This window comes from Kogia breviceps, chromosome 18, assembly GCF_026419965.1.
Source record: "Kogia breviceps isolate mKogBre1 chromosome 18, mKogBre1 haplotype 1, whole genome shotgun sequence".
In the NCBI taxonomy this organism is placed as follows: Eukaryota; Metazoa; Chordata; class Mammalia; order Artiodactyla; family Physeteridae; genus Kogia; species Kogia breviceps.
The window spans coordinates 43,301,384-43,327,739 of record NC_081327.1 but is presented as its reverse complement, the minus strand read 5'-3'; the positions used below and the strand labels follow the sequence as shown (position 1 = coordinate 43,327,739).

Sequence of the window (26,356 nt, the reverse complement as noted above, 5' to 3'; positions counted from 1 at the left end):
AGAATTTCCAATTTTGACAAAAAGTAGTACCTCACAGATCCATGAAGCTCCACAAATCCCAAACACAAGAAACATAAATGAAAATACACCAAGGCACATCATAACATGATGCAATAAAACTAGTGGTAAAGAGAAAAAATCTTAAAAGAGGAAGAGTACATTAAAAAAAATAAGGATGGCAGCAGACTTCTTATTAGAAACAATTCGAATGAGACAACAGTGGAACATCATCTTTACACTACTGAAAGAAACAAGTTCAGCTGAATACAAATCAGACTTTGAAAAATATTCAAACAACGTCAAACTTAGAACCATATAACCAAGAAATCAAAGACAGATACCGTATGATAATATCCTATGTACAGGCAACATGCCAAAGCTTCATTTATATGTTATTATCCTCATAGAAAAGGAAGAATGACTCACCAGTCATACTGCATAGCCTTTACCAGCCCTCTCATATGAGTATCAGCAATCTTATTTTCAGTACCATCACTGTTTCTGATTAAAAATGAGAAAGTTCACAGAGCCATAGCTTCCTAAAGCCTGTGTCACTGATGAGTTCATATATGCAGAGGCTATACTCAAGCCTTTTCTCTGGGCTAATGTAGTTTTTACTCAGTTGTTCCCATGCCTCTTCCTGATGTTTATTTTACAGGTTACTAGAATAATAGTATTTTTTAAAACTCTTCCTGTGTTTTGGGGTAAAAAGATCCTCTTGCTGCATTCCTTTGGTGATTTCCTCTTTCAGTTTTGTTTCATGTACAATTCACTCACTCTCACAGTCTCATTTTAGATACCGCTGCTCCCAACCTGTGTATTCAAACCACCTCAAAACAGGCAATGGCAGTGAGCAGATTGTCACTACTATTCCATTTACTCTATTCTGTAAACCCAACATTTAAGTGCTCACCCGCCAAGGCATGGTGAGGCAGGGATGTCTATTGTTGCAAACAAAAGCAAACTATAAGCCATCCTTTCCTCTGACCAAATTAATCACTAGAAGTTGGACATGGGAAGACTGAAGCACAGACTCAGTACAGTCCTCCTGTACAACTCATGAGCCGAAACACCCTGAAAAATCTCTACACCCTCTGAGATATTTACAGACAGGGAAACATCAGCTATAAACATATGGCAAAGGCTTGATGGGACTGACTTATATAACTGACTTATATAACTTATATAAGTCCCCAAACCCTCTGTGAAGTAAAGCAAGGGTTAGAAAGCTGTGATTCCAGGACTTCCCTGGTGGCACAGTGGTTAAGAATCCACCTGCCAATGCAGGGGACACGGGTTTGAGCCCTGGTCCAGGAAGATCCCACATGCCACGGAGCAACTAAGGCCATGCGCCACAACTACTGAGCCTGCACTCTAGAGCTCCTGAGCCACAACTACTGAGCCCATGTGCCACAACTACTGAAGCCCGTGTGCCTAGAGCCCATGCTCCATAACAAGAGAAGCCACTGCAGTGAGAAGCCCACGTACCACAACGAAGAGTAGCCCCCGCTCACCACAACTAGAGAAAGCCCACATGCAGCAACGAAGACCCAATGCAGCCAAAAATTAATTAATTAATTAATTTAAAAAGAAAAAAGTTGCAATTCCAAGGGACCTACAGCAAAGAAGTGGAGAGTTAATACTGACAATAACAGGAGCAACTGGTATTCAGCACTCAGTATGTACCAGGCAGTGTTTGAAACATTTTACAGATATTAACTTATTTAGTCTTTACAAGAAACCTATGATGCAGGTACCCTTATCCTCATGTTACAGTGGGAGTAATAATGCAATCCAAGTTACAGTGGTGGAGCCCCATCAGTCTGACTTGAGCCCACTCTCTCGACCACTCTCCTAATGCTGTGTGGGGAGAAGGAACACTGGACAGAGGCTGAGCGCACGGTCAGTGCCTTCTCCTCTCACTCATTACCTCACTCTCCTGACCACCTGTGATCAGTCACCCACTCTGCCTACTTTATAGATCATTTTAAGCAGCAAGAAGTAATTTTACAAAACTTCACAAAATATTTTAAATGTCAAGCCAATAGAAAGCATTACAGAGGGGGCCTAAAAGACAGCAGCAATGCGTAAGGGGGCTTTTGGAAAGAGCAGTGTATTGAGCGTAGGAAGGCAAGGCAGAGTGAGTGTGTCCCAAGCAGCTTTTGGTGTTTCGGAGGCAGAGAATGTCTACTGATGCCTTTGTCACTTGCTACTCTTTGTTGTTCCTTAGCACTCATTTCTCAGGCCAAGGGATCTTGCCCCAAGAGTAAAACAGTTCATCTGAAAGCTTTCATTCTTATATTAATAAGGGATCCCTTAATTGGATTAAACAGTCTCTTTGTTCCATATAGATAAGAAATGAAGCAATCGTAAAGGATAAAGAACAAATTTATTTTTGCATCTGGAATTTAAAAACTCGAGAAGATAGCTTGAGAGGAATCTAAGTTAAATGATAAGACATTTAAAAAATATATGCCCCTAGTTAAGAAAAGAATGAAAGAGGGAAGGAGGAGAGGAAAGAAAGGAAGAAGGGAAGAAGGAAGGAAGGACGGCAGGAAGGAAAGGAGGGAGGAGGGAAGGAAGGGAGAGAGGGAAATACCCACCATCTTTGGTATGAAATAAAGGTAATGGAAAGCTTTGTCTATTTTAATGGCCCTGAGAGCACTAATTTTGCAAGTTTTCCCAGAGCCTTGGCTGGTCCACCCCCAGCAGAAATGTAGAGAGTGAGCAAGCACATCTGCCCTACTGTAATTAAGGCTGCAGAGCAGAGCAGCAGGTGCAAACTTCTCATCCTTCAGCTTGACTCTTAAACTGCTTGTGCTCTTGTAACTTAAAGTCATAACTTGTTAAAAGTGGGATTTGTAAGGTCATTAGTCTATAACAGGAGCTAGGCACTACAGACATTTCTTTAAATCAAAATTAGAAACAGCTACCCGACTAACACATATCAGTCAGCCCAGCTGTACTAAGATGTTGACGTTTCACATTTTCCAGGGGGGGGAAACTATTAATTCCAAGGAGACTAATATCCACATGAACATGATATTGAAGCCAGACTGGAAGACTTCTTTTCCCTTTAGTGTAAAGCTTTTTCAGTAACAGAAAGACTTCCTTACCCAGCCCTCTCTCGATGTAATTTAGGTTCTTATTTTCTTGTTAAAAATTTATCTTAAGAATTTGAATTGTAGTCACCTTCCTCCAAAGAGCTGAAGCAGCAAAACCTTGCTGCAAAACTAGTTGCATTTAAAACATTTCAGTGTGATCCTGCCAGACCCTAAAATAATTATAGCCTAGAAAGGCAGATGTGGCTCTGGGTCTGAACAATTTTTATCATACTGTACCTTTTCATGGGGTCAGAAGAAAGATCAGTGACATAACTGTGTGCCAAGAAAAAACATTGAGGTAGAAGCCATCTGCTTCTGCAGGAACACCCAAAAGAAAGGTGCAATGCCTGGGGAAAGAGCAGGGTTTCATTAGGGACAGTGATACTACTTGTTTGGCATAGAGGTTCCAGCTACCAGTGAGGGAACCAACTTTTCCTTTCTGAGCTCTAGTAATGCCTGTACCAGTTGTAGAATTCTTTGAAATGTTGAGTTAATAGGACCACTGCTGCTTCTTGAATGCCTGCTGCAGGAACCAAGAAAAAAGACTTGGTGGACAATGGCTGTCTAAGCCAATAGAAGAGGGTTTCAGAGCTCAATTCCTGGGGTAGAAAAGACTTCTGTTGGCTGAGGGCAGATGCTGCAGACCTTGCAAGAACACAGCTAGCTTGCAGTGCCATCCAGGCCTACTGCTAGAGTTGTGTAAATTATTTATGGGCTTTGGCTATAAATTAGAGATGAATGGAAGGCCTTTGGGCCTGATCTTGAATGTACTCCTATTAATGAATGTCATGCATTTTCTGCTGTAAGGGAGGGGTTTTGATAAGAGGACCAAGTTTCCTCTTGCATATAGGAATTACTAATGCTATTACTGTTTTGAAGACTGTTCTTATCTCAAATTCTGCTCTAACAGGGGCTTAAAAAATCCTTTGCTAGGAAAGGTAAATGTAGTCAATAATCCATTTAATTCAACTCACCTTTCATATCCTTCCGTCATAAACACTGGATCTAATTCCCATTTCAGAGAAGTTAAACTTACCTCTTTCCTCATCATCAGCAAAACTTCCTTGCTTGTGCTTGTCTCAGGTATCTAAAATTCTCATATAAACATTTGAATTAAAAGTAGAAATGCTCGTAGGGCTCTTTGGGGCCAAATATCATCAAGCTGTCAGGCTTACCCTTCTCAAAGAGAAAAGCTAGTCAGCACCATCACCAAAACTTAACTGCATTTTCATGAGTACCAGGAGATACAAGGACACTTAGAATTACCAAAGAGCTTGTGTACCTTAGAATAAGTGTCCCTGGCCACACAACCTCAGGATACTGTTCAGACTTACACCTTGCCATCCGTCAACCTCTTTCTCACACATGCACACACAAACTCTGATGACAGAGACAAGAACTTTTGCTCATATTTTTTTTAATGTATCACAATGAGCAGGAAACATACTTGATGAAATATTTTCAAAGGAGTATATTCAATTACCATCTACAATCAACTTAACTATGACAACAAAGTTTTTGTGACAAATTTTTTCAGTTTGAAAGTTCCATGTGGTTCTGTTAGTCTCCATGTATTTTGGTACAGTTCGAGATCAGCATTGTTACAGTAACAAAAAAGCTAACAAGACTACATTATAGAAAAACACCAAGAACATCATTTTTGGTTTCACTTGCTCTATTTTTTTTTGTCTTTTTTTTTGTTGTTTTTTTGTTTTTTTGTACATTGCAAAGGCTGTTCATATACCTCTTCACCTCAGGGTCACGTTCATGTATGCTTTCTTTCCTACCCAAACTTGCCCCCCTCCCCTCCAAAGAAAGTAAACAAACAAACAAAAAAACTAGTCAAAGCTTTGTTTCACAGTGGGCAGTATCTCAGCGCCAACAAACAACCAACTCAATTTATGCTTCTATTTAAAATGTTTTAATTTAATTTATTATTTAAAAAAAAATATATGTCCATGAACATCAAGTGCACTGGCTTGGGTCTCTGCCTCTCTCTCCTGTGACTTCCTGCCATGCCTGATAAACTCAGGTTTAAACACATGCTGTCTGTGTTACCTTATTTTCAATTGTGTAAAACTTTGGCCACATTCATCTCTTTAAATAGCTTTTAATTAAAAATAAAACTTCCTAGACTTAAACTTTTCCGTGTGTGTGTGTGTGTGTGTGTGTGTGTGCGCGCGCACGCACGTGTAGATGTGTGTATGTGTTTCCTTCTTAAGTTTCTTTTTGGAGGATGGAGGAAATAACTCCCATTCTGTGGGCCCGTTTGGTGCTATGACTGATGGTGTCTGGCACCAACCCACACTGTGGAGATTCAGAAAAAAACAACCAACCAAAAATATGAAGTATCAGTGGAGGTGAAGAACTAATTCAAAAAGTAATTTGAGATATCCTATTCAGCTACGGACTATGCAGCAGACAGGAGTAAATTCTCCCAGTGGGACCGATCTAAACAGTTGAGCATTGTAGTGAATTCATGCTTTGTAAATGATACTGGTCATAGCCATGGTGGATGCCAGCCCACAGACATCTAACTAGCTCATGTTTGACCTCTAAGCTTCACCATCACCGATTGCTTTGCTACTTCTAGGTTAATGCTGAGAATTTTTATTTTTGAATGAACATATATGTGGGCGTATACTTGTAGAGGAAAGCATTAAGCGTGCAACCCACTCCAGGTCGAAACACTCGATAACCCCACTGAGGAACCCTGGTGGGTGGAAGCATGCTTAGTCAGTCTACCCAACCACTTTGCCGAACACACCCACAGGTCGAGGCGTGGCGTAACGAAGACACTGACAGTCACTCTGCCTCACAGAGGGAGGATGGCATGGTAGCTCAAAAAAAAAGAAAAGAAAGGAAAAAGAAAAACAACTTTGGGGAGGGGTGGCAAAATTACAAGGAAATGAACTTAAAGTTGAGGGGGGCGAGGGAAAGGAATAGAAATTGCACTATTACCAAACAGTTACCGTTTTTAAAAACAAAGTTTTCAGAAAAGACCTAGCAGAATTTGACAGATAAAACTAGTGTTAAATTGTTAATTGGTATCACACAGAGAACCAAAAACAAAAACAACTTTTTTTCTATATGATACAGACACAGAGTAACATACAACAGTTAAATGGCAAAAAATATATATATATATATTTCATAGAGTTACAAACAAGATAAAATAATGGAAAACAAAAAACTGTACAACTTCAAAATTTAAAAATGTTCATCTCAAACACAGGGAGAAATACAAGAATTCTTGTTAAAAGAAATAGCTTGTTAAAACAGCAAATGTTTTGCGTACTTGTTTGTGACACCTTATGCTACGACTGGATACTGGTATGAATAGTTAGATGGTATTCTTTAGTATTTCTACTTAAAAAAAAACAATTAAAAAAGGAATTTGCACTGTGCATCAGTCTTCCTAGTTAGAAATATATACAACAGTTCAGGATCTACTCTTTCATTAAACTAAAAACAAATTCATAAAAATAAAATAGTCCCGGCTAAAAAAGAAAAAGAGAAAAAAAAAGAAATTCATTTTCAGATCTTGGAATGCTCCAGTCTTTTTGCAAAGTCGATGAGTGGCTTCAGCACTGGGGAAGAAGCCCGAAAGGTGACCAGATGGAACCTGCATTCACAGTCTTCAAAGTTCCCTTTTGAAACATAAGGAAGAGAATGAAGGGGAGAAGGATTTCACACTTTCAGGGTAAGGGGAGATTTTTTTCTGTTGATGTTTGGCTATGAAGGTGAAACAGCAAAGCATCTATTTGTCTCCAAAATCTACGTTATAGCAGCACAAAGGTTTCCTTTCAAAGTTCAGACCGCTTTTTTAAGATGAGAAAGGGTGTATGTTGCGTTGTGTCGTGTGTTACAGGAATACGGATATTAACATAAACACAAGTGCCTCACACACAGTTCCTTTTTTGCTCTCTGTACGTACTTTGCTATCTGCTTCTTTGTTGGCTGCGCTCTGGATCACTCGCTGCTCAGACTGCCTAACACAAGGACAAAACTTTGAAGTAAAAAGTGTGTCTTTTGGTATATGGAATTGTCTTTAACAGCTGCCTCTCTGCTTGCAGAAGAAGCACGTAACAACCTGGGAATCTTCTGTTTTACTCTTTCTTTTATTAAACTAAGTCTTGTTTATTTAAATCAGAAACAAATTCTCAAGTAACAAGAACCCTTTCCCTTTTTTTCTGCCTCAGCAGTGAAAGGGTGTGTCTTTGGATTTTATTTAAAGCATGAAATTTCTTCTTCTGAGAGAGGAAAGAAAACAAAACAAAAACACAGAAACCAAACCCCTAACCAAAAACTTTTTTAGAAAAGAAAAGCACACAGCCCAATTACACAAACCGAAACAAATGCTTTAGTTTAGGAAAAGAATATTTGAAGCATCTACCAAACAAGGAGGGGGAAAGAAAGGGTGAAAAGAAAAACCAAAGGAAGGATAAATAAAAAATAAATGTACAAGGCTAACAGACATAGGTAACTAGAATTATATGCCTTTAAAAAGTTTCAACTCCCCAACCAAAAATAATCTGTGAGGATCCTAATGACCCCTAGAACCCTTTGAAATTCTTTCTTTAGTTTTATAAAATAATTCTGCAGCTACCCTCTAAGAAATGAAGGCAGCTACCTTAAGTGGGAGATTATAGGGTGGGAGGAGGAAAGAGAAAGTGGAATTAAGGGACAAAGGGGAGAAAAGCTTAGGTGAATCAACGGATTGCAATCTATCTGCTAGGAATGAACAAGACAACATCAAATGAGGAGCTGTCAGCTGGACCATACAAAAAGCTAAATGTACACAAAAGTTTTTTTTTTTTTCCTTTTAAATCTACCATACTGCTTCAGTTCATTTCCAATGCAACAATCTACTCAACACCAAAAATGGTCATATCTATCATAAATACAGAAAGTCAGTTTTTAAAACTTATTTTTTTAAGCTACAAGTCCTCAACACTCTGTGTGTGGGTTTTTTTTTTTTCTGAAAGTGGGAGTGCTTAACTTTTCCCCTTGAAATTGGCTTCAGCAGAAAAGCTATTCTTAAAATCCCCAGAAAGCTAAAGCAGTTCACATTGTTTTTTTCAAATACTTTCTGCCCGTTTTTAAATTAACAAAACAAGAAATCTTTTCTGGAACGAAAACAAAAACCAAAAAAAAAAAAAAAAAAAACCCCAAAATAATATATATAAAACAATGATTCTGAAAACAGAACAAAGTGTGAGCCATTGACCTGAGAATAAAAAGACATTACATTTCTTTTTTTCTTTTAGCAAGCCATTGGTATCTGAATGCTAAGATAGCAAGAAATTTAAAACTGTAACAAGGTGGACTGCTTTCCCATACAGTGCATGCCGGGCTCCTCTGTGCTATCAATGTGGGGCATTTATTGAAAAGGGGCAAATATACAAGGGGTTTAAGCTCCAAAGACATAGGGAGGCCCTGTGGACTTCTGTTTCCCAGACCAATAGTACCTTCAAAAGGACACAATGTAACAGGGTTAAGTTTTTTCTTTTTTTTTAATATTAGAAAAGAAAAGACAAGAATGTAAAATCACCGGCATAGATAGGTATATGGGAAAACAACCCACGCTTTTTCTTTTTTTTCCTTTTTTTTTTCCTTTTTTTTTTTTTTTTTTTTTTTTTTTGGTTAGAAGCTTTGGAATTGCAGTTAGTCTATTTTTGAAATTGGTTTGTTATTAATTTTTTTTATTTAAATTCATTTGTTTGTATTGTTCATCTTCAAAGCTTACAATCTGAAGGTGTCCGTTCCTACACTGGTCAGACCACTGTCCTTGGGGCAGCTGGGGTCTTTGGGACCCTCCACCGGGCTCGCCGGTCCGTCGGACTTTTGGCTGAGATCCGTGTCAGACTCCTCCGAATAGTCGTCTGTTGGCATCGAGGGCTGAACCCCTGAGGTGCTGCATGAACTTGAGGTAACCGTTGAAGATGAGGAGAGAGGAGGAAAAGAAGGGGGCTTCGTGGCCGAAGCCCGGGAGACCACTTGCGGCCAAGACTTCCTGGAGGCGTGGGGGGAAGCGGAGGACGAGGAGGGGGCGGCGGCCGACAGGGGAGGGGGGCTGTCGTTTGAGTGGGCGGCAGACTGCGAGGTAGATGCGGTGCTAGGATCGGGGAAGCAGGCAGAGTGAGGTAATAAACTAGGGTGCTCTTTGGCGTTTCTTGCTGCTCTCGTGATTGTTCTGTGTTTGTGCAAGGCCGACTCGAGATGTTGACTCAGAGCTTCCTCCCCACAGAGCGCGCTCTCGCACGCCAGGCAGTGGTACGAGCCGCCGCCGCTGCCGCTGCCGCCGCCGCCCGTGGGTACATGAAGCACCATCTCTTGCAGGTTCACCACAGACTGGCCGAAGAAGCAGAGGGACTTCAGGTGGCTCCTCGCCGCCTCCTCGTCACTGAAGCCCGCCTGGCACTTGCGGCAGACCAACTTGTACTGCACCTTTGGAACAATGAAGGGGTCGTAGAGTGAGTCCGCACTTTTGCTTTCTGCTTCTGGCTCTTCGGGGGGTTTCGGCAGGAGGGGGGACACCTCACGGGGTGCGTTTTTCTGCTCTTCTGGTCTGGGGGATTCTTTGGCAGGGTCTTTGTCTGGGGAAGCAGCCCCCTGAGGGACTGGGGTTTGGCTTGCTTTGGGCTGCTGCGCTTTTTGCTGCTGCTGCAGCTGCCGCTGCTGCTGCTGCTGCTGGATGGCCTCCTGCAGACTCTGCTGGTATTGCTGGTACTGCTGCAGTAGGGAGCCCGGGGACAGCCCCATCAGGGCCTGCGACAGCGCAGGGCTGTAGGGGAACAGGCCTTCCATGCCGTACATAGGCTGCAGGTAACCGCTCTGCAGGGCGCCGGGGATCTGGGGGGCGTAATAAGGAGAGAAGCCTGGTACAAAGTAAGGGAGGAACTGGCTCGTGAGCAATGCTGTGGGGTCCGAAGTCAAGGCTGCCTGCAGGGCTTGCAGCTGCGCAGGGTCCACTGCATACTCCATGGCGGGCAGTGGTGCTGAGATCGTGGCTGTGGCCGCCGTGGGGGCCTCTCCTTTCTCCTTCTTGGGGATGGGCAGGGGTTCCCCTTTCCCTTTGTGTGCCTTTTCCTTCTCCTTTCCCTTCTCACCGTCTCTGTCCTTGCGTTGCTGTTGCTGCTGCTGCGGCGGGAGCTGCGGCGCCGGTGGCGGCTGGGCTGCGGGCGGCGGCGGAGGCGGTTGCGCCTGCGGCGGCTGCGGTTGGGGGCTTGGCAGAGGGGCCGTCGCCGCGGGGGCCTGTGCTGGGGTGGGGGAGCTCAGCGACGCTGAGGGCGGTTTATTTGGTAATCCAGACGTGGGGAGGCCGGGGGAAGGAACTGTTGTGCTGGGCAGACCCATCAAGTTCGGTTTAGGAGACGTTAAAGCTGAAAGGAATGGAGACAGAGAAATCACGTGTCAGTCTGGGGTGCTGAGGCTGGTGCTCAAGATGTTTCACCTGTGTCACTGGCACAGGGTCTAAGAGCTCAAGGTTTGAACTTGGAGGATCCTGTTGATCCAACGGCTTTCCCACCAGGCCCAGGTTGGATAGCCTGTATTCTAATCTGGACCCAGCCCTGCCTGGGTCAGCTCCCATACCTCCCATACCAGCTAAACAACTTCCAACACCTTCCTGCCCAACGTGCCACGCCCATCCCACTGGGTCATGTTTTCTCTGCTGCGCGCCCAACGCTGCCCAAGGCAATTAGTCTGGAGGCCCCCAGACTAGCTGCTGCCAGCCGGGACCCATCTGAACCGATGGCCTTCATCAAAAGCCCCACAGAAATAGTGCAGTCAAGAGGCCCCACCAGAAGCTGTCTGGAGAGGAGAGCGAAAGCAAGAAACCCGGCCAGGCACCAAGACCACCTGAACAAACACAACAGGCTCTACACATGTGCCTCTCTGACCTCCACTGCTGCAGGTGAATGGATGTGTTAGGGGGACACAGAGAGGAGGAGCAATGGGAAGAAATGAAAACAATCCATTCAAGGTAAACAGTGGCACTGCTTTGGCTCAGCTGATCTGCTTTAACAAATCTGCTGAAAAACGTAACCACCTAGGAACAGGATTCTGGAGTCCACCGCAAAAATGAGCATTTTCTTCTCCTGCCCCTATTTGAATGACATACAGGAGGACTGGGACTGCAGATGCTTGATAAGGCAGCCACAGGAAGAGGAGAAGAGCAATGTCGAAGTGCTGGCACCAGCGATTCCTAAGACATCACAGCCTACCCCAGGCACCACTGCTTATGGGTGGCAGACCATGTCACCAGGCGCACACAGGGCACAGCCCCATCCTCAATCACAGTCAGCCCTAATCTACCACTACCCGTAAAGCCTTCACCCAGCCCCAGAGCCTGACCTCCTCCCTGACCCATAACTATCTCCTGGGTTAAATCTTTTGTTTCAGGGTGATGGAGGAGGGCTGCTGCTGGTTCACGAAGACTAGCAAGGTGGCCGTGAAGGACAGCACTGACCACATCCAAGACACTAGACGGTATGCATCCCTTCTCTTCAGAGGACACCAAAATGTAAAATCAGAAATCCCATAGCCCCTCACTACTTTATCTGGACCACCTTCAGCAAGAAAGCTGGGGTGGGGTTCCAAACAAGTCACTGTCTTCAGGAGAAAAAAAACCACTCTGAAGCCCAGCCCAGGTGAAGACAATGTTGATTTCCGGCTCCAGTGGTGCAGTATTCCCTGGCCTATCACACTGCATTAAAAAAACCCTCAGATTTCAGGTGAAGAGAACAAGGTCGCCTCAAGTTGCCAGTCCCAGAAAAAACAGGCATTAACTTTTGGATAGCCAAGGAGGATGTTTCCCTCAGCATCACATAACATCATTAATTGACTCTTGCAAAATGGCAGAAAGGGACCACTGAAATTAAGTCATCCAATTTCCTGAATGCACTTACGGGACCGAAATCAGAGGAGAAGATGTGTCTGACTTAGAAAAACTCAGTAAAGGCTTGTTGGTTAAAGTGGCACAAAGCAGATGATGAATTCCAACTTGGGACATGGATTTGTCTATTTCTAGGCAACAGGCTTGCTCCAAGTTTTAGGTTGGAGCTGTAGCCAGAGCCAGATGATCAGTGGGACAGAGAAGGAACCGCCTATTGATCTCCCCATCCCCCTGGATTCAGGCTTCCAGAGAAGAACTGACCTTCTCTATCTTGAACTGACAGTGCACAGAAGAGATTCAATTTTAAGAAACATGTCCTGAACCTCTGCTATTTACCAGCCTCTGCATTAGCCATGTGAGGTAAAGTAGCTCAGTACGTTCTCACAGTAGTTCCGTGGCTTTGGTTTTCTTATCTGTAAGATCAGAACCAAGCAAGCCACTTCATCCCCCTGAGGCCGAGTCATGTACTCCTGGAGTCGGACTGACGAGGTATGGACTGTGGCTGACACACATCTGCCGTGTGCTATTGGGCCTGCTAGTTGACTGCGTGGAACCTCAGCTTTCCACAGTAGGTGGATGTGGGGATTAACTGGAAGCTCATATGAAAATAGCTTACCATTGGGCCTGAAAACACAAGTTCTTCCTTTGCTAATTCCAGACGCAGTGCTCCTGGGAGCTGTGGTTCGGTCAGATGGTGGTAACTGGGGCGTGCCTGGCTGCCTTGAATGATTAAGAGCATATCTATCTTCCTACCTGGAGTCCACTCTAAGTGGTCAGAACCTGAGTAGCACTAAACATATACCTGTTGACTGACTGGCTCGTATTGGGTGCTGTGGAAGGAGTACATAGCACTGGGAGCCCGGCTCCTACCCTAGCTTGTTGAATGGTCTTGACCTCCCTGGGCCTCAGTTTTCTCATCTGTAAAACAAGGGGAATAGATCAGACATTTTGATTCTAATATTTTCACATTATTATGAAATGCTGGGCTTTCCCAAGCCCCTCTTCCAAGGTCCTGGGCTGCAAGGGAAGTTCAGTGCCCGGCCACTTTCCATAGTCTCTTTCTTGGCTGATGTCTAGCTGACTTTTAACATCATTCTGTGACATTACTTGCCAACACACGTAAGCAACGAGTTCTCCATCTTAATGCTTTCTTTTCTTGTTCTTCTCTGTGGATAAGAAACTGGGATCTGGAATGAGGTAGCCCCTCACGTTCTGTAAAACACTGCCACAATTATAAAACTTGGATTTAATTCAACCAGAAACCAGGGCTGCTCTGGGAAGCAGCAGAACCACTTCCACCCCTGGGAACAGGGCCATGTTTTGAAGGTAAGGAGGCACTCTGAGGGGCTCTCCTTTGGTGAATGTGTACTGGTCAACACAGGCTGTGGAGGGACCCGCTAACTTGTGCCTCAGTCTCACAGGATCCAATTTAGGGAAGACAGCTGGATTCCGAGAAGACGGGTGAGGGCAGGGAAGGAGGAACAAGAGAGGTACACAGGAAGAACTGCGGCACTCCCTACGAAGTGGACAAATCACTACCAGGTACATGACTCTGAATTAGAAAGGGAAACGGGCAGAAGAAAACGAAGGGCTGTTACTGTTAACATTTTGTCTGTCTAGAGGACTAAAACATGTCATACTTCAGAACCACAGTGCCCAATACGAGTTCCTGGTCAATGCATTCCAGTACAAAGGCAGTCTAATTAGAAACCAGGGACCTCCCTGACGGTCCAGTGGTTAAGACTCCGTGCTTCCACTGCAGGGGGCACAGGTTCGATCCCTGGTCGGAGGACTAAAATCCCACATGCCCCGTGGTGCAGCCAAAAACCAACCAACAAGCAAAAAACACTAACATAACACTCTATTTCTGACTCGAAGAGAACCCCAGGAGTAAGGCTCTACCGTATGAGAGCGTCTTCCTGGTAGCACCTCTCCTGCCAGAGCACGTCTCTGAAAAAGGAGGTGGGACCACAGGGGAAGGCAAAGAGTTGATTTAAATTCTCTTGAACCAACTTCCAGAGGGCACAATCCAGAATTAGCTAGATATTCAAATGTTTTATATTTTCAACAGATGTCGAGATGGGAGCTGCATTTCCACAAGGACTGAATGGAAGGGTCTATAATGGAAACTGCTGTCTTGAAAATACCCCAGGATCTAGTACGCCAGAACCCTGAAGTTCATGCCTGTAACACACACCCCCTGGTGGTGTTACTGAACACCAGGTAGGAGAATGGTTTCAGGAGACTGTTCCAACTACACGGTCCCCATCCTTGAACTGGCAAGTCAAAGAGTCATGTACCCCACAGCTCTAGGGAGACTCAGTGGAAGGGACCCGAGGTTTTATTGCTGTTAGAGATCTAGAAAAGGGACGCTTCCGATCAGGCCAACACTCGGAGGTTTTGTGTGATAGCCATAGAAGAAGCGCTAATTGGGCGGCTATTTAATACTGGGAGAATCACCAAGAGCAGAACCCACCTGTGTTGGATGGAGTAAAGCCTGGCAAGGAGGGGCTGTTGAGGCCGGGGAGCAACACGGGAGGAATGCCCTGGATTGCCGGATATGCCGTAGGAAGGTTGAGAGCCTGAAGGGGGGCGTTGTCAAACATCCCTTGCTGCTGAGCTGCCAGTCCGAGGACCTCATTGGCCTTTTTAATCCGGTCCAACTCTTGTTGAGCCATCAACTGACGTACAGTGGCTGGGTCAAAGTATTCTTTCTCCTTGTCCAACTGGCTTCCAATGGTGTCTTTAACTTTGGAGATATGCTGTTGGGAAAAGATATGGTCACGTACAGACAGCCGAGCGCTGTACTTGATGCCACACAAAGTGCACTCTGTTTTGGGTCCCTCGTAACTTGTTTGGTTTATACCAAAATGCTTGGCCATGCTTAACTTGGACTTCTTTTCTTTTGCCCGGGCATTCTGGAACCAGACCTGAACCACTCTCTTTGGCAGTCCAATGTCATTGCCCAGGACTTCACACTCTAGCATGGTGGGTGTCCTGTAGTCATTAAAGCATGACTTGAGGACCTTCAGCTGCAGATTGGTCATCTGAGTGCGAAAACGTTTCTGCCCGGGCCTATCCCCACTGTCTCCAGATTTGCTTGCTGACCCGCTTGCACCAGGGCTTGGGGAGCAGGGGTCTGCAAGGCTCGAGGTTTCACTGTAGTCCACTGTACCTTCATTGTCATATTCCTTGCTGTAAAAGCTCGGGGCTGGGCTGACCAGACCAGATGACAACCGATCTTCATACTCAGACATTGCCATCATGGCTGCTTTGGTCAACCCTTCACTGGGCGCGGAAGAGGATTTGGTTTCAGTTGCTATTCCCGTCGCACTGTCGTTATCCGCATTGCCCTCATCTCCAGTAGTGGTATCTGTGATCGCTGTGTTGACTGAGGAACAGTCGTCGTTGTCCAGCTTAGTTTGGTCAAAGTTTAGATTAACGGAGGACATGGAAGGGCTTTCAAAGTCTTCAATCCCTTCCACCTTGATGGAAGAAGGGCTAAGAAGAGTTCTAGGAGACAACTCCATGGTTTTGCTCACAGGTGAGAGGGGAACACCTTGGCCATCACCACTGCTTGGGGGTAGGTGGGAAAAGCTAGTTCCATCAAAAATATCGCCTTTCATCTGGAGTCCCCCGTCGCAGTCTAAGAGCATTGCGGACAGAGTTAGGTTGTAGCCGGCTCTCTTGGCTTCATGCCAATGACGGGACCGGATATGAGCCTCCAGGGCAGTCTTGGCTTTGAAGAGCGCTCTGCAAAAAGGGCATCTCCTGTGGGCCTGGGCTGGGCCCACAGCCCTGAACTGTCCTTTCCTTTCCCGGGCTCGGGTGTTCTGAAACCACACTTGTACCACACGTTTCTTCAAACCCACCTCATGCGCAATGTGATCCAACATCTTTCGAGTTGGATTGGAGTCCAAGAGATACTTTTGGTAGAGAATTTCTAGCTGTTCTGGTGTAATAGTTGTCCTCAAACGCTTGTCTCTCTGAGGTTCTTCTCCTCCCGTCCCACTGTCGTTTTCTCCAGGGCTGGCACTGGCCTTTTCCTCCAGCTTCCTCTTCAGGGTGTTCATCGTGGAGGTGGGAGTTGAAGGAGAAGTGGCCGAGCTCGCTGGAATCTGAGGTATGGCCCCAGAGAGCAGCTGGCTTGCCAGCAGTGGGTTACTAGGGTCAAACAGCATGAAAGGCATATCCAGCGACCTGTCCAGAAACTGGGGGTGGATGAACTGGTTCTGTGCGCTCAGAAAGTGGAGCTGCTGATGCTCCTGCCAGTGCTCAAACGACGGGAACGCCAGCTTGCACTGGTCACACTGGTAGGGGATTAGCTGCGGAGGTAGGTTGGCCAGCTGCTGAGGAGTTGACGTGTGGAGGGGCTTCAGGGGCAGGTGGGAGAGCTGGGAGGGACTGGGGCTCGACTGGGCTAAGGGGCACTGAGGGGGGGGCGCTTGGGGAGGAGGCTGGGGCAACGACGTGGGGGACGTCAGCTGCGGGAGCTTTTGCTGGGCTGCATTGGTCTTCTGCTCGGGCTGGTCTTGCTGCTGCAGCTCTGCCTTTGGTTGTCCTTGCTTTTCTTGGGTCTGGTTCGGCTGTGCACTGGGAGGTTCCGCCTGCTTTGGTTTCTCATCACTTGCCTCTGGTTTTGAACCGAAGGTGGCCAGTTCGTCAGCCTCTGATGTAAGCTGCAAGAAAGCAGCGGAAGCTGTGTTGGCCGTTGGTGCTGGGGTGCTGTAGGCCTGGGAGGGCATCGGGGTGCTGCACGAGGAGCTGGTGGGCGTCAGGATTTCCATGGCGTCCATGGAGTCCTCGTTTTGGCTGTCATCCTGCCCCTCCTCATCCTCATCTTTGTAACACAGCTTCTTCTGGTGCTTGATGAGATCAAAGATGCGCTGAAACACCAGGCTACATTTTTTGCACTGGTAGTTCAAGTTGCTCGTTCGGATATACCTGTCGTTTGTAAGTTCCCGCCGCTCTCCATCTTTGCCCTCTCCCTGATTCTCATAATTTTTCCTGGCCTTCTGTCGGGCGTTTTGAAACCAGACCACTATGACTCGGGTTGGAAGGTTCAGTAAATTAGAGAGTTGCTCAAACTCATCATCCTTGGGGTAAGCATTGGCATCAAAGAAGTCCTGCAGGACCCTCAGCTGGTAGTCAGTAAATCTTGTTCTTGAAGACCTCTTGCTCCCCCAGTACTCCTGCTTCTGAGGTTCTGGTGAAGGGGGCCGGGAGTCGATCTTGAGCTCCTCCAGGCTGGTGATAGGAGGATTGCTGAAGTTGTACGGGGAGTCCTTGTTACGCTGCCGCTCTTTGAAGAGAGTGTTTCTGAACCAGTGCTTGATCACTTTCTGGGGTAACCCAGACTTGTCTGCCATCTCTTTGATCTGCTCTTCACTGGGGGAGTTGTTAATGTCAAAATACTGCCGCAGGACTCGGAGCTGGTCATCCGTGATCCTAGTGCGAGGCCTCTTATTCTGCTGCTGGAGCAGACTTGGGTTGAGCTGATGCTGGTAGAGCTGGGCCAGGTCCGCAGGCAGAGGCTCCACGGGTCCAAGCTGAGGGGGCAGCTGGGCTGGCAGGGTCTGCAGCGGCATCGTCTGCATCATCAGTGGCGAGAAGATGGGCAGCTCCATGGGCATGGAGAGCTGGGTCAGCGGCACGGAGGGCTGGGCCGGTGCAATCGTGGGCGAGGTGATGGGCGGCGCTGACACAGGGATGGCTGGGGTGGAGGCCGGCGGGGGCGGCGCTGCCGGAAGCGGGGGCGGCGGCGGCGGGGGCGGCGGCTCGGGGGTCTGAGGCCTCAAGGGGTACAGCTTGTCGTAGTGCTCTCGGTACTGTTTGGCAAATCTCTCCAGCTGTTTAAAGGGAAAGTAATTCTGGTGAACGTGCTCTTGATGACTCTTTAAAATCAAGATGTTCGAGAACAACTTGCCACAGGAGTCGCACTCCAGCTTTTCCGGATTCTCCCCCGGCTCGGTCTTCCCGTTCTTCTTCTGTACCTTCTGCTTGTTCTCATTGTACTGAATGACCAGCTCAAAGCCAAAGTTCTCCAGCAAGGCCTTGGTGGCGTTCCCTCTGGCGTCCGAGGCGATGCGTGGAGGGAGCATGGACGGCTCACAGCTCCCCCCTGGGGCCAATTCTTTCTTCTCTTTGGCCTTCAAGGCATCTGGCAGTGATTCCTTGGGTCCCGAGTTGCCCTCTCCCCCCTCGGCACCGTCCCTCTCTCTCTGGCTTTCTTTTTCCTTTTCTTTGATGACCAATTTGTTTTTCTTCTCGATGTGCTGGCTGGGCTGTAGGAGGGCAGAGTGACTCTGGGGCAGAGAGAGCTGGCTCTGCTGCTGCTGCTGCTGCGGGACCTGCTGCGGGACCTGCACCTGAGCCTTCAGCTCTTCCAGCAAGCCTGGGCCTGCCCCCGTCAGCGTCAGCGTCCCGCTCGTCACCGGCAGGCTCACCTCGGGGCTGAGCTGGAACTCGGCGCTGGGGATGTAGAAGGGGAAGAGGAGATGCTGCTGCTGCTGCAGCTGCAGCAGGGTCTCCGTGGCCATGGGGAAGTGAGGAAGGAGGGTGGGGCTAAACAGCTGGGACTGGATCAGGGCCGCCTGCTGCTGCAGCTCCTGCTGCAGGTGAGCTTGAACTTGGGCCTGGGCCTGGGCCAGGGTCTGTGCTTGCTGCTGCTGCTGCTGCTGCCTGGATGTGATCATATCTGCCAGCTTCTTCCGATTGGCTTCCTTGGGCTCTGAAGGGGCAGCAGTGTTGGCGCCGCTGGGATTCCCCAGGGGTGGCATAGCTACACTCTCAGTGGGCACTTGGCTCAGTAAGCTGGAGCCTGGAGCAATGCCAGCACTGCTTGGATTGGTGGTGGTAAAGGCGTTACAGCCACTGGTGCTCACAGGACTTGGGGTGGAGGAGCTCAGGGAGACACTGCTGCTGTTCCCGGTGCCATTGCTGCTGCCACTTGCAGCCTCCAGCTTGGCTGCCCGGGCCTTGGTTTGATGCAACACAGACCTCATATGGATCTCCAGCGTGGAGCTCTGGCTGTAGGCCACGTTACAAGTGTTACACTTGAAAGGTTTGTTGTCAGGGCTGCTGGTGGGTTCTGGCTGACCAGCTGCCGATTCTTGAAGGGCTCTCTTCAACTTATGCAGGTGGGAGACAGAATTGTAGTGCACTAGCAGGATGTTCTTCTGAGTGAAAGATTCCTTGCAGACGGTACACTTGTACGGGCGAGAAGGGTCCAGAAATTTTTCCATGGTGAAGTTGGGGCCTTTTCTGAAAGGTAGAGCTCTCTTTGGCTCGGAGCCCGAGTCTTCTTGTACCGACCCAGAGTCACTGCCCGTCGGGCTCTGTTTATCCTCCAAGTCACTCTCTTCTTCCTTGTCTTCCTCAACGATTATGGTGTGGTCCTCGGCCAGGGTGGGGTCTCCCATTGCCAGGAGGTCTCCATTGGCCAGAAGGCCACCATAAAGCTGCTGGATGTCGGCCTCACTCAACTCCAGGTGGCTCGTCTCGAGATGTTTTTTCAGAGCCTGGAAAGTTCGGAAACTGCGCTGACAGAGACAGCACATGGTGGCAGCTCTGATCACGTGGTACTGAGAGTGAAGCTGCAGCTTCTCCACGGTCTTGAAAGCCAGGCTGCACTGGTTGCAGCGGTACTTGTACACATGGCGATCCGACACGGGCAGCTGAGGCCTCTTGGCGTGAACCTCGTTGAAGTGCGTCTGGAGAGTGGCGGAAGTTTTGAAAACCTGGTTGCACCCCTTCTTCCAGCACAGGAAGCCTGAATCTTCTCTCACAGAGCCTGGGTCAGCAGGAGAGGGTTTCACATCTCCACTGTGTTCTGTGCTGGCAGAGGGCGAGATGTTCTTTCCCAGATCATCTGAGGTTTCTGGAAAAAAAAAAAAAATCAAGCCCAATGATAAAGAAGGCTTAGAGCTGTCTACCCAGCAAGGCCTCATGAACACAGAGTCTCATGATGAGGGAAACACCCAACCTGCAGACACACACACTCTCCACAGAGCCCCACACCGCTGAGAGCACGTGTTATATAAGCAGGTGCACAGGAACAGAGTGGAAGAAAAGGAAATACAAAAAGTCTCAACTGCAAGTAGGCCTATACCATAGCACAAATCTGTCTTTGAAACAATATTTGTTTCACTTTCTCAAGAACTGGCTTGAAGGGATACCCCCTTTACATGGATCTGAATTACAGAATATGTGAATTAATGCTGTCCTAAGCTGTGGGGAATTTGCAAGAACCACTGTCCACTGTAATATAAGAAATTCGGGGATATATATATATTTTTAGGCATTAAATTTCTTGTTATAACATGACTTTTGACTGTCCTCTCTATTCAGTAAGCAAAGAGCATTCAAGTGGCCAATTATGAAAACACATTAAAACTTTTCTCTACAGTGAGATCATCGCCCATAAATATTCTGACCCTTTTTGGGTCAGCTGTACACTGCCTAATATGGAAAAAAATCACAAGGGAGACATGGTGGGGCAGTAGTGTGGTGTAACTCTTCCCAACTTAAGCCTTAGCTGCTGACAACCTTAGCTGCTGACAAGGTGTCAAAGATGTAGGAGAGACTCATAAACAGAGGTCTAAGGCCCCATCCAGCTAGGACCCACCGTGGGGCACCAGCAGCATCTATGCCTACAACAGTGTTCTTTCCAAATGCACCTCTCCGCTGCCTCCCATAAGGCACTCCTGGAAGTCTCAGAGAAGAGCTCTGTGCAGAGATGACAGCACCTAGAAAGACAACTAATCCAGTGCCCTGAGATCACCCAGTGCTCCACAGTCCCTAATAATTAAGTCCTCAGAGAGGGAGTATTTGAGGGCTTAGGATGGTAAGTCGTGGGTCTAGTGGCTGACTCTCTGGTTAGTCACCTCCTCACTGTATAGTCTAAGGGGACACGTGTCCACCAGAACCCCACTGGTTCTCACCTGTTTTTTCTCACATCAAACCATACGAAGTGTGTACACAAATACCTGCCAAGAACCAGAGAGAGTATCAAGTAGCTGACAACGGTGCCCCTCGTCCCTTACATTCAGCTTTTAGGAGTATCGTAAAGAATTCTTGGCACTCTTGCTCCGTGAAAATTTTGGCCCCAGGTTTCATTTTGTTTACTCTTCTCAGGGGTCGAGAATAATGACACTAACCAGGCTGCTTTCCTGCCTCCTCCAAGCTGGAGTTCCCGTCCCGGTCTGGAACAGCCGCGGGGAGGAACAGGCTGCTGGGCATCACCATCTCAGGGGTCGTCACCTGAAGAGCAAGCGGTAGAGAGGCGAGCAGAGTCAAAGGGCGAGGAGAGAGACACAAAATAGGGAAATGTGTCAAAATTATTTAATAAGCAAAATTAGCCTTCACCAGTGTAAAGCTGGAGGTGTCACTTTTCATAGCTCACTGAAGATTCATGTTTATTAGACAAAGCTCACATCAGTCAAAAGCGTTTCTACGGTTACATTCTGGACATAATTAGCAGTGCACACTTGAAGAATAATCTTATTATTAATATTTTTCCTTTATGCAGAATTTTGACTTTGATCACTGACAATGTTTTGTCATGGGCTGTGAAACTTCTCGTGCAACCAATTAGGTAGATAAGTTGAAAGGCCCACCTTAAGCTGCTGAAAACATAATAAGGGCCCTAATTAAATCATACCTAGTAAAGTACACTGTAATCTTGAAGCAGGGAGCATTGTAGTACTGTTTTCAGAATGTATTCAGGCAAGAAGAAGAGGAGAGGAGTAAGAGCGAAGGAAAGGGTGAGAAAAAGAGAAGGAAACAAAGGGAAGGCTAAGGACACGCAGACACACTGGCAGGTTCTCCAGGAAACAACATTTTGTAACCCTTTACAAGCTGAGATCAAGTGCAAATAAGCATTTCTTATGACTCACTTCAGTCAGGATTTCTCCTGGGGTCTTTGCCTGAGGTCCACAGCATCAGAGGGGACTTCTGGCCAGTGTCCCAGCCGCAGAGGGTGCCCCGCACCCTACCTTCTACAACAGGGCAGCCCCACCTTGGCCACGGCTGTTGTTTCCCAATACAGCAATTCCAGAATTAGCCCTGGGTCAAATGAGCTACAATAAGGTCAGATCTTTCGGCATTTATTTCTCCAGGCTTTCCTGCCACCTGGCCACAAGCTTGTCCAAACAAGTTATCATTTGCCCTCCATTAACGTGACAGGAGGCCCTCAACATCCAACGTAAGGCTAAAAGGTTCTTCATTTAAGAAAAAGCAATATCCCTTTGCCTACTATAGGATGGGAAGGTAGTTGGCGATGATATTCCCAAATGAATTAGAAATCGTTCCCTGTTTGATGACAGCCTGAGAAGTAAACTGACCCCGAGGTTACAGGAACAGAAACTTACAGTCACCACTAACCTTTCTACATGGCGCCCAGCCCCAACCTGGAGGCATTACTTTCCCATCAAACACAACTATTGAGATAGTATCTTCACTTGCTGTTATAAAGATTGGAACACCTAGATTATTGTTCAAAATTAAATATTTAAAATAAATTACTATAAATTTTTAATGGTTTGAGGATCCTGGCCTTGCTCAAAATCACTGCTGACATGTTCACTAGACTCATCAGTGGTAGGTTCCACTCCTAGAGGAAACTCAGACAACTGTCCCCATAAATCCAAAAAGGTAAATAAAACTCGTCAGTACATTTCAGGGTATTAGGATAATCTCAGCAAGCCAGATGCCCGTAGGTGCAAAACAGAAAGCAACAGGCACGACGGAGAAGGGCTCTGAGAAACCCTGCGTTCACGAAGAGCAGGTGCATGGCAGGTGAATGTGACACAGAATCCCTGCTCTCACAGAATCTGCACCCTCACACAAAGCTCGCCAGCAGCTGCTTACGGCTAGCTGTGGATGAATCGTTAGGAATGGAGCGGAGATTGCCAAACTCGTTCCATCTATTTTCTTTTTAATAGAAAGCATTTCTGACCAGTGTGGTTGGGGGGTCCAGCGGGAATCCAAGAAGTGAAAGGTCACCGATTAATTTATAGTCCTCAACCGAGGGGGAGCACGAGGTTGGGGGCAAGAAGGGGAGAAAGGGAAAGGAAAAAAGACTCCCCCCCACACACCTCCTTTCTCGGCTGTAGCTGCAGGATCAGTCCTTTCCTGGGATCTTTAGGAATTATGAAAAATGAATCATGAGAAGTGAAAAAAAAAAAGCCCTACAGAGTAAAAAAGAATAAAATTATCTAACACCTCAGCTGCACATCATTATAGAAAACTGTGGGCTTTTTATACACATTACAGTAAGGCAGACATCCCCTCTAACAGACTCAGTACGACGGATCAGTAATTGTTTTCATACACTTTAATTAGAAAAACTCAGATGGCTATGAATAATAATGGAAAAGAGAGACTTTTGCACTTGAAAGGTTGAAGTCAATCAAGTGTGAATGACGGCAAAAAAGAAAGAAAAAAAAGACACCAATTCATCAGCCCTCTGTTGTCTCGCCGCGACTTTAATCATAATTCCTGATTGGGATTCAAGAAGGCAGTAAGCAGCGGTTCTTTGTCTGCCTTCACCTTCCATCAATTAACTCTCCCCAAAATATAATCATCAACCTCACATGCTCCTCTGCATCTTAATCTGGGCCTCCAAACCTGTAAGTCTTGCCTCATATGTGTTTACGTAATTACTTCTATCTACCTGCATCTTCTCATCTATAGTGTACCCAACCTCTCCCTGAAAACAAACAAAAAAGGTTGGTTATATAAAATCTTAATGGGCAAGAAACTCCCAGAAGGCAAAGAAGAAGACCCCTAAAGAGAATCCTAAGGATCTAGAAATTCTGGTGGGGTCTGTCTGTGCATGGGTCTGAAAAGAGAGGTTGCGATGGAAGCCTCTTTGCTGTGCAGGACGCTGGAGGGCCCCACGTCAGCTCTCGGACACTAATGCTCCCATGTCTGTGTCCACACCTCCCTCTCCTGCCAGCTTCTCAAGCTCATCACTCAAAGTTACCACGCTTTTTTGTCAAGAGCCAAAAATACGGTCCTGCCAATGGCTCACTGAGGAATTCTGCTCACGGAAGAAAATGGGAGCTGGCCAAAGGCTGAGTTGCTTCCATACTTGCCTTGGCACTCCTTGTTTCCCAATCATATCTGGCTGCCACACAGTGTGGAAGGTTGAGTCTATCCCAGCCAGCCTCTGATGGACGGCTGAAAGTCCGTGGGAAAGGCAGTCACTCAACAGTGCTGGGCAGAGTTCTTTAAAGACCTTCCCTTTCTCTAGGAGCGTCGGAGCATGCCAGTGTGTGAGAGGACAAAACCTGGCCACAGGTTTTGTCCTAACCAAAGCCGCCCCAAGCACGCCCAAACCACAGAGACCCTCGGAGGACTAGATGCCGCCAGCAGCTCCTCCTGCACAGACAGCGTACGCGGCATTACACATTCACTCTCTCTGCCCCAAGCCCTCCCATCCACAGACTCAAAAGCCAAACACAAAGTTTTAGGTCTGGCCAGACAATAGTACAGTCTAAACACCTATACTTCCTACACTGACATCCATGTAGATTGATTCTTCCAATAATCTTACACCCATAAACACTGAGTATGTTGAGTTACATTCCCCCATACTCTACTCATTAATGTATAGAGGGGACCTCAGACTACTAAAACAGACTTTTAACCAAAAGTCGAAGTTTTTCTGGTAAGAAAATTCAATTGCTTAGAGCCATTACTTCCTCAGAATTTGAGTCTCTCAAGATCGGCGGCCGTGACCACGCAAAACAGCTCCGTGGTGATGATCTGGATACCACATGTGCTCCTCTCGGCCCTCTGAGCCAAGTCAAGCATGCAGAGTTGACGGAAACGTAGGAAGAAAATATCATCTGAACAGGCGCAGTACCTTCCTAACAAGTAAACAAGTCTCACATATAACAAGAGAAATGTGGAGTTCTGCTCTGATGCTGAAAATCTTCAAGTTCAAGCAATTCTCACATATGACGATAGAAACAGAAGAGCTCCACACTGGTACTAAGAATCTTCACGCTTAAGCCATTCCAAAACAACTTAGTTGATGAGAAGGAAGGGCCTCAAATGACTCTGCTCATCCATGCATTTGACCATCATTCACTGAGCTTTGTACAAGGTCCCTGTGTTGCACGCTTGTGAGACAGAGCAAGCAAGACCGGGTCCCTGTGTCCAAGAAGCTCACATCCAGAATAATTAACCTTCTAGAGATCATAAACTCATTAGAAAATCTGATGAAAGTTGCAGGCTCCTAGAGAAAATACTTTTAAGACAAACTATTGTAGATAATTTCAGGAAATCACAGGCTCCCTCGAGGGAAATTCCTGGATTCAAGTTAATTGCCCTTGAACTACTAGGAAAGGTGACTTGGGTTCCTACCTCCTGTTCAGTTCACCATTATTTTGGATTATGACTTAACGCCTTTGAAGTTTCTATGAGGTGAGTGGGCCTGAAAGCCCCAAGGACACACCTTATAAAACCCAGAGTCTTAGATGTGGGTCTGGTCCCCACTGTGACATCTGGGAGGGGCCGCTGATGTTGACTCTTTCGATAGAAGAAGCTGGAATTGTAAGGAGCCCTCCCCACTCCTTGCTTTCTCTGGGTCATGGATATGAAATGGCCAAATATCACAACTTGAGCAGCCAAGGGGTATACACACTTCACTAAATTCTTAACGGGACTGTTCATGCAAATTCACCTCTCAAGGCCACCCTATCTGAGGTTAGATCAACGCAACCAACAAGTTCCACATGCTGGAAAGCAAAGGTGTTTTCTTAGAGCGAGTACTGAACTTGGTTTCTCTGAGACCCTCATCCCCACAGCCTGAGGAGAGCTGCTTTCTGAAAGGCTCTCTATTCCAAGTGAAAGTAGAGATTTGCCAAAACCTAGACTCCCAAGGAGACTCAAATCCTTCATATTTCAGTAAAAAAATCAAAAGAATGAAGAACCTCAGATGGAGGGGAAGAAAAGAAGGAAAGCCTCGGACACAGGCCTTCCTGGCACAGACCTGGCCAGTCTCTACACCTTGTGAATGAGGCATTGGTCCTGTTCAAAAAACTGAAGCATGGAGTTAAAAGCCAACCGCTTCCAGAACTGAGCATTCTCGCTAGTGGGGGATCCATGGTCGACAGCGCCAGTGAGGGTCTGGCTGCTCACTTCCTCCGCTGACCTCAATGGCTGCCAGCTGGTCTCTGCACATCTGCAGCCAGTAACCCCGGCAACTCACAGCAGCAGAGGGAGCTTCAGAGGTTCTTCCCTCCTTTCCTTTACTACCTTCCAAATGTGCCAGGCTGGGTGCTGGACCGCAGAGTCTAGAGGGCTGTTCCTCTCTTTGTCTCGTTTCCCTTCTAAAATGTCT

The 26,356-nt window shown here is 46.8% G+C and overlaps 1 protein-coding gene and 1 long non-coding RNA gene across 14 annotated transcripts in view; one reads left to right on the top strand and one right to left on the bottom strand.

Annotated features, from left to right (window-relative positions):
• The window catches only part of LOC131744416 (uncharacterized), a 198,617-nt gene that overhangs the window by 154,092 nt on the left and 18,169 nt on the right, over positions 1–26,356 (top strand). For 3 of the 10 annotated variants that reach the window (XR_010837967.1, XR_010837962.1, XR_010837970.1), the window contains 5 exons: positions 6,646–6,807; positions 9,447–9,580; positions 13,181–13,545; positions 14,075–14,226; positions 16,031–16,126. This is a non-coding gene — a long non-coding RNA (uncharacterized lncRNA). Of the gene's footprint in view, positions 1–6,645; positions 6,808–9,446; positions 9,581–11,510; positions 12,364–13,180; positions 13,546–14,074; positions 14,227–14,931; positions 16,127–19,409; positions 19,494–26,356 lie in introns of those variants that run through there. The other 7 variants (XR_010837965.1, XR_010837969.1, XR_010837966.1 and 4 more) reach the window with 7 other exon arrangements.
• ZFHX3 (zinc finger homeobox 3) overlaps positions 8,282–26,356 on the bottom strand; it is a 253,340-nt gene continuing 235,265 nt past the window's right edge. For 3 of the 4 annotated variants that reach the window (XM_059043842.2, XM_067020240.1, XM_067020241.1), the window contains 3 exons: positions 21,162–21,264; positions 14,480–19,882; positions 8,282–10,489 (listed from right to left, as the gene is read on the bottom strand). In XM_059043842.2, coding sequence (XP_058899825.1) covers positions 8,850–10,489; positions 14,480–19,882; positions 21,162–21,264 — 7,146 coding nt within the window. In that variant the 3' untranslated portion in view covers positions 8,282–8,849. The remainder of the gene's footprint in view (positions 10,490–14,479; positions 19,883–21,161; positions 21,265–26,356) is intronic. The other variant, XR_010837960.1, reaches the window with a different exon arrangement.